This window comes from Eurosta solidaginis, chromosome 3 (assembly GCF_040869045.1).
Source record: "Eurosta solidaginis isolate ZX-2024a chromosome 3, ASM4086904v1, whole genome shotgun sequence".
In the NCBI taxonomy this organism is placed as follows: domain Eukaryota; kingdom Metazoa; phylum Arthropoda; class Insecta; order Diptera; family Tephritidae; genus Eurosta; species Eurosta solidaginis.
The window spans coordinates 16,625,824-16,638,640 of NC_090321.1; the positions used below are offsets into that span (position 1 = coordinate 16,625,824).

At 39.4% G+C, this 12,817-nt stretch overlaps 1 protein-coding gene across 13 annotated transcripts in view; it reads left to right on the forward strand.

Annotated features, from left to right (window-relative positions):
- The window catches only part of LRP1 (LDL receptor protein 1), a 336,333-nt gene that overhangs the window by 311,451 nt on the left and 12,065 nt on the right, over positions 1-12,817 (forward strand). For all 13 annotated transcript variants that reach the window (XM_067771116.1, XM_067771119.1, XM_067771108.1 and 10 more), the window contains 9 exons: positions 1,087-1,442; positions 1,515-1,786; positions 2,832-7,609; positions 8,546-8,932; positions 9,001-9,204; positions 9,266-9,606; positions 9,679-9,944; positions 12,142-12,538; positions 12,601-12,768. In XM_067771116.1, the coding sequence (XP_067627217.1) occupies positions 1,087-1,442; positions 1,515-1,786; positions 2,832-7,609; positions 8,546-8,932; positions 9,001-9,204; positions 9,266-9,606; positions 9,679-9,944; positions 12,142-12,538; positions 12,601-12,768 (7,169 nt within the window). The remainder of the gene's footprint in view (positions 1-1,086; positions 1,443-1,514; positions 1,787-2,831; positions 7,610-8,545; positions 8,933-9,000; positions 9,205-9,265; positions 9,607-9,678; positions 9,945-12,141; positions 12,539-12,600; positions 12,769-12,817) is intronic.

Sequence of the window (12,817 nt, forward strand, 5' to 3'; positions counted from 1 at the left end):
GCTTTTGAGGCAGTCAGCCATGTCAAAAGTCTAAAGAGGCGGACACCAAACTATCTGAATGCCAGGCAGACGCTTGTTCGATTAAATGTTGAAACGCCGAAATTAAGAAAGACTCAAGAAGAGTCCCACAGGATGCTACCAAAACTTATTTCCCTACCAGAAGGCGTAACCATAGTTTCCTTGGTAGACTACTAGAGAAGATAAAGTCCGGACCCATCGGAGACTTCGGCCATGTTGCGGTTATGGGGCGGTCCTTTGCTGGATTGAACCTGGTACTCTCCGATACTAGCATCTTCTAAAACTAGCACAACTGCCTTTTGAAATATTTTTAACGCCATAATCTTTGCGGTCTGTGGTTTTAAGTCGCCTCTTACGACAGGCATGCCTACCGCGTAAAATATTCGTAGCTCTTTAACCTTTATTTACATAAGCTCTGCTGTAAAATAAAAAGGGGGCCTAACGTAAATGCGACTAAATCCCCACACCCGAAGGTTCGAGGGGTCAAAAAAATTCTCTATATGGCAGTACAGCTTGTGCCAGAAGTTGCCAGTATGGGAGCATGCCAGATTAATGTCCAACAAAAAACACCCAAGATCGCAACCCTCACCTTAACCTGTGGAGAGTTATTTCGCAGATACAACAACAACAACAACAACAACAATATTCAGCCAAAGGCGATGGGTTCCTTTGAAGAGGCACGACCGATTTACCTCGTTCCAACCATTGCTGTAAGAGTTTTAACTCCTATATATCCAACTTCCTGCATACGCGATGTCATACGCCTTTTGGTTTAGTTACTACTTCCACCCGGCTTAGCAAACAGCCAACCAAGATATCAGATCCATGAGGTTGCAGACATCCTTTCAAAATTAGCTTAACGTGGGTATCCGAGAGAGGAAAATATACTAATGTTTGCATGCACTGTAGTTGCAGCTTTTATCTACAACTAAATTTAAAAATATTTGTTCCCATTTCTGTTTTGAAAGCTTAACCCTAACACGTTTTCGATGTTGGTTTCAATCCTCGACTTATGAAAACATTATTTTTAAGTTACTAACGGAATTGATTTACTTCGGATATTTTCAGTGGTAAAATGTATTGGATACACTCAGAGCGCGATTCAAAATTGTGGCTGATTGAGCAAAGCAACCTGGATGGCTCAGATCGTAGCATTATTTTTCAACACAACAAAACCTTGCTGAGTTTAACAATGGATTTTGATTCGGAACGCTTATATTATGTCTATGATAATTCTGGTATAGCGTACTACGATATTGTGCAAAAGAGTGTCGTGGAAACTTTGCCATCAAGTGATGTCATGACCATAAGTTCGGTGACGGTCTACAATGGTTCTATTTATTTCCCAGAAAATATACAAAGTGTTATTATGAGCTGTGAAAAGGATTCATGTCAGAATATGAACAATTTGCGCAAGAATACAAGTAAGTATTTTCAGTGCAGTGTATTTCTGTGAAATCGGATCTTAAAGCTTATTTCTTTCTTTGCATTTGCAGAAAGTGTGCAATCGCTGAAAATGTTTTACTCGGAGGCACAGACTGGCACCAACACATGCGCCGGCGTGCAGCGCGGTGGTTGCGATCATCTTTGCTTGGCCATATCAGCTACGGAGCACAGGTGCCGTTGCGCCATCGGTTATGATATACTCAGTACAAATACTAGCCGATGTGTGGGAAAATCTGAATTTATTTTCTACTCCAATCATGAACTCAAGGGTATTGAATTGCAGGATCCGAGCAATGCGGAGGAAATTTTAGAAGAAAAGCCGGTAAGTGAGCGCACATTTTTGAAAAAAGTAAAAAAAAAAAACTTTTAAAACCTTTTATTATAAAAGTCAAAAATAATTTCGCGATTGGGTTCGGGATCACTTTCGGGTAGTTTCGGGATTCTTGGAGAAGCCTTTCGGAACTATTTCGTGATCACTACAGTGTTATTTCGTGATCATTTCCAGATTGTTTTTTGTATCGTATTGTAGAAATTTTGGACATATTTCCAGATAGTTTCGGGACTACTATGTGATAACTTGGGGATTGGTTTCGGAATCATTTCGGCACTGTTTTGGTATCACTGCAGGATCATTTCATCAAGTGATTAATTTTGAGACTATTTCGGGAACATTCCAGAACAGTTTGGGATTATTTACGGGATCAGTGCGGTACTATTTCAGGATAATTTCAGGACCGTTTAAAGATGGTTTTCGGAGCTGTTTCGGGATCATTCCAGTACCGTTTCAGAATCATTTCGGGACTTACTTAATGGCTGTGAACAATTTAAGCGGCTATGGGAGTATTTCAGAATATTTTTGGAGACTGTTTCCGGAACACTCCATGACCTTTTCGGAATCATTTAGGGATCAGGATAGGAATATTTTGGGTTAATTCAAGGATAGTTAGTTAGTTGTTTCGAGATCATTTTGGATTTGTTTTCAGAAGTATGGAGCCATATTTTCACAGAAGCGAATATAAATTTACCACATAATGTAAAAAAAAACATATTGGCGCATAATCATAGACAAAATAAAATAGGTTTTAAATTTAGTTGCAGCTTTTTGACATAATTTTCTATGAGCTATCTGTCAAAAAAGCTGCAACTAAATTTAAAACCTATTTTATTTCGACTATGAATATGCGCCATTATCTTTAGGTAGACTTCATTAAAGGCGATTTTAGACAAATGTGAGAAAATTTTGTCAGATTTTCCAAAATTTGGCTGAGAAAGCGGTTCCGGTCAGCAAAAGATATTTAGCATTGAAAACAAGATAGAGAAGACATTGTTTTCTCTAATATTTTTTTGTGTTTCTTTATTCCGAACAGGCACTCGCACCCATTTCACGGATTTCGCTAGCCACTTACATCGACTACCTTGCCGCAGACGATTATTTGTTTTGGGGTGATAGTGAGCGCGGCACAATTTCGCGTATCAAACGCGATGGCACACAACGCTTGGACATATTACCAGTTATGGAGACCACTGATCCCAAACAACAAGATTGGTTGGGTGGCATTGCTGTGGATTGGATAGCGCGTAATATTTATTGGAGCGATATGAAACGAAATCTCATTGAAGTTGCGCGTTTAGATGGCTCACATCGTCATGTGGTTGCCTCAAATGTTGAATCACCAAAAGCGCTCGCCGTGGATCCGGTACAGGGTTTACTCTTCTATGTGGGTAATGGCATTATAGGACGCACTGGCTTAGATGGCAGCCAAACGTTTATATTAGCTAATCAAACGGGCACTGTAAGCAATCTTATTTTGGACACAGATGCAACAAAAGTTTATTGGTGTGATAGTGGCGCAAAAACTATTATGAAAGTAGATTATGATGGTAACTTGAAGACGCTATTACTTAATCACAGTCTTGAAAATCCAGTGGCATTAGCTAAGTTAGATGATTATCTTTATTGGGCAGATAACAATAACAACAAGGGTAGCATAAAAGTTGCGCCCATTTCAAATCTATCCGATTGTAGAGAGTTGCTCAAATCAGAAAATAATGCTTTAAAAGATTTGAAAATCTTTTCAAACCGCGTACAGAAGGGTACAAACTTATGCGTGGAAAATAATGGCGGTTGCGAGCATCTTTGTTTATTCAATGGCACCAGTGCGATATGCGCTTGCTCACACAGCCGTCTGGCAGCGGATGGCAGCAGTTGCGAGCCTTATGATAACTTTTTGTTATTCTCCTACCGCAGCACCATCGAAAGCATACACATGACAGATCATATGAACAAAAATGGGCCGATACATGCTATACATAATACAACTTTTATGCGCAATGTAATCGCTTTGAGTTACGATTATGAGAATAGTTTGATATTCTATTCGGATGTACAAATGAGCACAATTAATTCAGTACAATTCAATGGTAGTCGCAATCAGGTGTTGGTGAATCATCAGGGACGTGTAGAAGGACTCACTTATGATATTGTTAATAAAATGCTATTTTGGACTTCGAATAATGATGCTTCGATACGTAGTCTTGAATTGTTGCATTTGAACGAAAATGCAGACAACAACACGCAATTTGTGAAACGTGTGCTGATGCTTAACTCCAATGATAAACCAAGAGGTATCGCGGTGGAACCTTGCATGGGTATGATTTATTGGACGAATTGGAATGAAGAGACGCCATCGATACAACGCGCTTACGTCACTGGTTATGGCGTTGAATCTATTATACGTACGGATGTCAAAATACCTAACGCGCTCACTTTGGATTTCGAAGAACGTAAACTGTATTGGGCTGATGCGCGTCTAGATAAAATCGAGCGCGCCGACTATGATGGCTCACATCGTACAGTGTTAGCGCATTCCACACCAAAACATGCCTTTTCTATGGCTGTCTATGGAGATTTGCTCTTCTGGACCGATTGGGCTTTACATGCTGTAGTGCGTGCGAGTAAGTACTCGGGTGCGTATGTGGTATTGTTACGTGAGAATATCGACCGCCCAATGGGTATTGTTGCTGTACAAAATACAACCATCAATTGTGATTCGAATCAATGCAAAATCTTGAATGGCGGTTGTGAAGATGTTTGCATGTTAAATAAGAATGGCACAGCAATTTGCCAATGTACAAGAGGCACATTGGCGGCAGATGGACGTCGTTGTTTGTTAAGACCGAATGCCAACTGTGACAAAGATCAATTCTCTTGCGTGTCCGGCGAATGCATACCATTGGAGTTGACTTGTGATAATATCACACATTGCTTGGATGGCTCCGATGAGCAGCGTAGCTATTGTATTATACGCGAATGCCCAACGCATTTCTTTATGTGCAACAATCATCGTTGTATACCACAAAATCAAACATGCGATGATAAACACCAATGTGGCGATGGCTCCGACGAATCTGAGTTGGTATGCAAATGTGAGGCCGACAAGTTTCGTTGTAATAGTGGTGAATGTATATCTATGCAATTCGTTTGTGATAATGTGCGTGATTGCAAAGATTTTAGTGATGAGAAACATTGTCCGCCACGCGACTGCCCGAGCGGTGATGTGATGTTCGAACATTGTGTTAATTCGAGCGGTTGCTTTATGCCATCTTGGCGCTGTGATGGTGATAATGATTGTCCGGATGGTAGCGATGAATTGAATTGTGAAAATATGCCAAAAGAAAGATGTGAGCCGGACAAGTTTCAATGCCCGGATGGACGTTGTATCTATGAGCGTTGGCATTGTGATGGCGAGAACGATTGCAAAGATGTGGTGGGCTCATTGAGTGCCGATGAGATAGGCTGTCGCAGAGAATGTCGTAAAAATGAATTCCAATGTGATAATAGTACTTGTATACCAAGCAGTTGGCAATGTGATGGTAAACCCGATTGTGAAGATAGCTCAGATGAGGGCGCACATTGTCCGAATAGAGTGTGTCGACCGAATTTCTTTCAATGTAAATCATCAGGACGTTGCATACCACAAAAATGGGTTTGTGATGGTGAAAATGATTGTCCAGCGCCAGGTAGAGAGGATGAAGGCAAGCTTTGTGCAGCCGCATCGGTACCACATGAACTCGAATGCTTGCCACCATCTTTTCTATGTTCGAATGGTGTGTGCTTGGATCGACATTATGTTTGTGATGGTGATTATGATTGTGCGGGTGGTGATGATGAATATGAAAATTGTGAACCATACACACAAACGCAAGTATGCGATGCTGAGAAAGAATTTCAATGTAATGATATGCAATGTATAGCAAAGAATCTAACATGTGATACCAAGCCAGATTGTGTTGATGGCTCTGATGAAGCAGCACACCTATGTGCATTTTCACACAAGCTGTGTCAGGGTATAGATGATTTCCGCTGTAAAAATGGTGCTTGCATATCAACCGATTTACTATGTGATGGACGTAATGATTGTGCAGATTTTACAGATGAAGAGCTCTGCAATGTAAATGAATGCATCATACCTGATATGTGTGAACACACTTGCATTGATAAAGTAATCGGTTTTGAGTGTCAATGCAATCCTGGCTATAAGTTGCTTGCTTCCAATCATCATCTTTGTGAAGATATCGATGAGTGTCATGAAATGCATCCTTGCTCACAGATTTGTGTTAATACATACGGTTCGTATAAATGCCTTTGTGGTAAGGGTTATGAGTTGATGGATCATAATACCTGCAAGGCAACCAGTAATGAGACTGTTAAGTTTATTTTCGCTAATCGTTATTACATCAGACAAGTTGATATGCGCGGCAATGGCTCCATACTCATACATCAGCTGTCGAATGTTGTTGCGTTGGATTATGATTGGGATACGAAATGCTTGTATTGGTCAGATGTCACATCAACGGTGGGCATGATAAAACGCTATTGTCCTGCTGAAAACAAAACTACAACATTACATCAAGCGTTGGTCAAAAATCCAGATGGTTTGGCTGTAGATTGGGTGGGTAAGAATTTGTATTGGTGCGACAAAGGTTTGGACACAATTGAGGTCTCAAAATTGGATGGCAAATATCGGCGTGTATTAATTAACGAGAACTTACGCGAACCACGTGGCATTGCATTGGATCCTTTCAATCGGCATATATTTTGGTCAGATTGGGGCGATAATCCTCATATTGGCAAGGCAGGCATGGATGGCTCCAATCCACAAGTTATTGTGCGCGACAATTTGGGTTGGCCTAATGCGTTAACAATTTCTTTTGAAACGAATGAACTCTTTTGGGGTGATGCACGTGAAGATACCATTTCAGTTTCGGATTTAGATGGCAAAAATATTAGACTACTGCTAGCGCGTAGCATAAATCCGCAACTGAACTTGCATCACATTTTCGCTATAGCCGTATGGGAGGATAAAATATATTGGTCTGATTGGGAAACAAAGTCAATTGAATATTGCAACAAATATAATGGACTAAATTGTTCAACACTCGTTACAATAATACATCGCCCAATGGATTTACGTGTATACCATCCATATAGACAACAACAACCGTCAACACCTAATCCTTGCTTAACAGCAGGCTGCAGCACGCTTTGTCTACTCTCGCCAGAAGCACCGTACTACAAATGCGTTTGTCCGAATAACTTTTTGTTGGACAAAGATGGCAAATCATGTCATGCTAATTGCACGGCCGCACATTTCGAATGCGCCAATACATATAAATGCATACCATTTTATTGGAAGTGTGACACACAGGATGATTGTGGTGATGGTAGCGATGAACCCGCCACTTGTCCCACTTTTCATTGTGAACCTGGACAATACCAATGCGATAATAAGAAATGTATTTATCCATCGGCTATATGCGATAACGTCAATAATTGTGGCGATAATTCTGACGAGCGTAATTGCGAAAAATTCACTTGCTTCGAAAATCACATGAAATGTGAAGCTTCAACAAATACGAGCGCTTTCTGTATTAGCAATGGCAAGAAGTGCGATGGTGTCGCTGATTGTCCAAATGGTGAAGATGAAGCCGGTTGCACGCCACTTGTTTGTAATAAGGAACAATTCCAGTGCGGCAACAATCGTTGTATGCCTTATGTGTGGGTTTGCGATGGTGATATTGATTGTCCCGACAAATCGGATGAGGAAGGCTGCGATTTAGTGACTTGTCAACCAAGCGATTTTCAGTAAGTGAAAGCAATTTTTTCTGAGTATTGGATCAACGTAATATATTTTGCAGAGATCAGGCCATAAGCAAAAAGTAATTTCTCCATTTTTCGAAGATGGCCTACAAAACATAGTTATTGACTTACGAAGCTTGAAATTTGGGCCTTTCCAATATATATTTTCCAATTCAATGTGGGGCTGGGTAGCATCATAGATATCTGGGCACAGCAACAAACACCAAAAAAACTTGGCGGATCTACAAATGTATTCTCGTGCTTTTTGAAGCTGGAACTTCGAATTTGTCTGTTCGGTCGCCGGTCGGCCCTAACCTTAAAAATTACAAAATTCACGGTTTAAGCATTTTTTGGAGGTAGGCCCGATTTGCGGCCAGATAGAATGATTTGGATAGCGGATTCAGACTCAACGCATCAAAATACATGGGAATATATGTCTGGCATCACCAGAACCGCCAAGTTTTGTTCCAGGGTTCAGCCCTATCCTAAAAAAACAGAGAAAGTGTTGTGGTGATTGAGCGTTTGTTGAAGTTAGGGCTGCACCGCGTTTCGCTAGCTCACTTCTGATAACAGATTCGAATTCAACCCATCAAAATGTACGAGAATACATGTTAATACATCGATTTCTATTTTTTTGAAAATCTGCGTATTGAGGCAAAAAAGGAAAAGAAAAGGAAAAGAAAAGGAAAGCAAAACACGCCTACATTTTTGGTTTTTAAATTGTGTATATATCTACGGTAATTACAAAATATGTATGTATATTTGGAAGGCTCCGAAGTCGATTTCGCAAGCCAACTCTATGTTTTGTAGTTGTTGTTTTGAGGGCTAACATCGAAAAATTTGAAATTGCTTATGGCGCGATCGCTCCAAAAAAATTAGTTTGGCCCAGCGGAGTGCTATAAAGCGTAATGAATAATTTCCCTTTATTATTTCGTTTTTTAGATGCAATTCTGGACGTTGCATACCAATGGCTTGGCGTTGCGATGGCGAAAACGACTGTCCGAATGGCGAAGATGAGCCACCTACATGCCGTTCATTGAAGGAGAGCTGTGATCCAACTTACTTTAAGTGCAATAACTCCAAGTGTATACCAGGGCGTTGGCGTTGTGATTATGAGAATGACTGTGGTGATGGTAGCGATGAGCTGAATTGTCAGATGCGCAATTGTTCGGAGAGCGAGTTCCGTTGTGGCACAGGCAAGTGTATTAAGCATGATTATCGCTGTGATGGCGAGATACACTGCGACGACAGTAGCGATGAGATCAATTGCAATATAACGTGCAAAGCGAATCAATTCAAATGTGCAGCTTTTAATACTTGCATCAATAAGTAAGTATTAAGTGTAGAGGTGAAGAGGGAAAATATTTAATTCTTGCTTTGTTTGTGTTGTATCACAGACAATATCAATGCGATGGCGATGACGATTGTCCGGATGGTTCGGATGAGGTGAACTGTACTTGTCCAGCTAATTACTTCACATGCGCAAATGGCAAGTGCATAATGTCTAGATGGAAGTGCGATGGTTGGGATGATTGCACCGATGGTAGTGATGAAAGTATTGCAACTTGTGCGCACGAACACTGTCATGCAAATGCATTCAAGTAAGTTCAATGTGAAATTTTAATTCTTTGATGCAAAAATGCTTAGTACTTAAAATTGTAGATGTTCAAATTTGAAATGTATACGCAAATCAGCGCTTTGTGATGGCGTCAACGATTGTGAGAATCAAGAAGATGAATCGGATGAGGTTTGTGCTGCGCTACCAAAGTGTCGACACGATCAATTCCAGTGCGAAAACGATGATTGCATATCGAAAACTTTCCGCTGTGATGGCCAATACAATTGTATAGATGGGTCAGATGAGATGAATTGTCAGCCGCCCGTTTGTGGTTTTGGCACATGCTCACAAATTTGTATTGAAAAGAAGGCAGGACATTATAATTGCAAATGCACAGAGGGCTATCACAAGGGACCGAAAAAGAACGACACTTGTTTAGCTTCTGGTAAGAAGTTGTAGAAAAATTACTTTTTAGTTTTTTTTTTAAATGGTTTTTTTTTGTATTTCCTTCAAAAAGGTCCCGATCAAATTCTTTTATTAGCTTCTGAGCAGGAGTTTCGTTTTATTTTACCTGCTAAACAAGAGGGCACCACGGTGGTCGGATTTTTCCAAACGGATAGCTTGAAAATTGATGTTTTCGATATACTCATTCGCCCAAAGGATACGCTACTCTTCTGGATCGATTCACATCACGGCAAAGTGCATACGATGAAAATTGCTACACCGCATACTGAGACGAGTGGGCGCATGCGCAGAGATTTAAAGGAATTGACAGCATTTAATGTATGTGCAAAATTTCGTTTTGTGGCTGAGATGTCGTCTTATTTTAGTAGCCGCTGAAAAAGGGAATTTAGTTCAAGTACATTTGATAAAGCAAATTTGTTCAAATGCGCTTCAGTAGTTGGAAATGTATTATATACCTACGTCTGCGTGTAAAATGATAGCAACAGAATTTTAAGAAAAATTGTGTCAATTAAAGAAAATATCTACATATAACAAAGCCTTGTAAAAATGTTCGAAAATATTTTCGAAAAAGTAGGAAATCCGTGATCCTTTCAAAACTAAACGTAAAAATATCCAAATATTCATTTAAAATTTTAGGACCCTTTTTCAGTATTTAGTTTGCAGCTCAATTGTCCGACAAATTACATGTTTGAAATCTCTTTGTATTCGCAATTATTTAAAAACAAAAAATTTCTGAAGGGCGTTTCATGCAGTGGCGTAGCTACCTTGGGTGGCACCCGGTGCGAAAGTTGGTAGTGTCAACCCATCGAAAGTAAAAAGCAATAAATTGTGTATGATAAAGGTCATGGATCATTTAAACTCAGCAATTACTTCATCGAATTTTATATTTTGCTTTGCCTCGTATCCGATGGCTAATATACCAAGATTGCTAAGCCGCGATTGGGTCATTGTTGCCCGCAAATAGTTTTTTTTATTAATTTTAATTTACTGAAACTTCTCTCACATGAAGCTGCAGACACGAAAACCGTCATGATTCATGAACAATTTCAATGCAATCATAAGATTAGGAAGAGATTCTGTAAATTCCCATTCTATAATAAACTTAAAAAAAAAAAAACACACACACACACACTTCACGAAACAAACGAGAAATGTTGCAACTGAGACGTTAAAGATCACGAGTATGTGACGGGGAATCCCCCACGACAACGTCAGACTCTTTTGCGGGAATCCCCGAATTATACATAGCGCTGAGCTAGTGCAAGTGGAGGAAGCCTAGAAAAAGAAATTTTTCTGCTAGCGATTTTTTGTTTGTTTGTACGTTGTTCTTAAAATTGAGAGACCGGGTGGGTGTCACCTCAAAAAAGGTGACACCCGGTGCGGCCCGTCCCCTCCTCCCCCCTTTGGTGCGCCACTTGTTTCATGTGACCATTTGGTATGTCTAAGATACAGTCAATATAAGTTTCATTGGGAGTGCAAGTGAGTGTGGAAGTAGGAGTGGGGGTGGTAGTAAAAGTGAAAGTGGGAGTGAGAGTAGTGGGGGGTAAGAGTGGACGTGAAATGGTTGATTTCGGTAAAAGGTAGAAGGAATGAAAGGAGAGGTATAGGAAGATAGTGAAGAAGTGGAAGGTTATGAGAATAATAAGTAGAATAGGAAGGACCATATTTCAATTGTAGCCACAGCAATTTTCTTGTACAACAAACCTAAATACTGATCGGAATAACATTTCTAGACTTAGTGCCAATTTTAAGAGACATCAAATGTATATTTTGTTGGACTTAATGTATTAAATACTGGGTGACACTTCTCTCATTTTGCAACTCGAAAAACATTTTGAAATTTGTTTACATGGGCCCGTATTGCGTTTTACGATCAGTGACTGAAAACCATTTTCACGATAACTTTTCAACTGTCAAAATAGTTCTAAAAGTTATAATACGTTCTGGATCTAACGATTACTATTTGTCGTAAGTTCACATATGTACCTAATCCAATCCACCATTTCAAAGGGATTGTGATTTAAAAAATTAGTTTGGATCACGGATCGTAAAATGTAATACGGGCCTTCGTCTTCGTTGCACCATTTATTAAAGTTTTCTAAAAACTAACAAAAATAAAAAAAGAAGAAAATAATTTATAAACTCAGCAAATCTTAGTAATCACTATTTTGTACTCGATTATATATATGTGGAGATTTAGCGTTTTAAAAGGGATAGGGCGTTCTCCAGTCAATTGTCGTGAGAGTACACTCTCGAAGGGGCAGCCAAGCTAAGACGATCTTATACTCTGCCTTAGATTTATTAAATACTAAGGCAATCCACAAGTTCTTATATTCGCTGTATGTGTTTTGTTTCAATGAAATTTTATACTGGAAACCATGGAAACAGCTTTAAACTTAATTTATTACAAATAATATGACACACTTGTGAATTGCCCTACTAACTATTTGACTTGTGATTTGCTAACAGTCTTTGAATTTAATTGAAAATATGTATGTATGTATCTTCTATATAGATCCCCGATCTGAATGATCCTAAATCATTAGCTGTTGATTGGGTTACACAAATGGTATATATAATAGATTCGCGACACAATCAAATCATCGCCACCACCATCGATGGCAAGAAGTTCGTTTCATTGGCATCAACCGGTATGAATCCAACCGATATTGTACTCGAGCCCGAATCACGTATTATGATTTGGTCAACATTGGAAAATGGTATTTTGGTTGCGTCACTCGATGGTACCAACAAAAAAAGCTTAGTTGAACGCGATGTTGGCTGGCCCATTAGTTTGTCAATCGATTATCCAACCGGACGTTTGTATTGGGCTGATTACCGTAAAGGCACGATCGAAACATGTCGTTTGAATGGCAAAGATCGTAATGTGGTGCGTCGTTTTTCCAACAAAGGTGAGTGAAATTGAAGATTACTACTGTTAGTTTTGAAAAAATTAAGAGTATGATTTCAACAGAAAAACCACAAAAAATTGATGTTTTCGAGGATTATTTGTATATTAAATTGTACGATCAAAGCATTATTAAAATGAACAAATTCGGTGTGGACAATGGTACTTATTTACTCAAAGGCTATCGTTCATCTGATATTGGCATTTTACATGTACTCAAACAAAATCGTAATAGTGAGTATTGTTTAGTTTGCCGAACGAGTTCAAAGGTTTACTTATAACT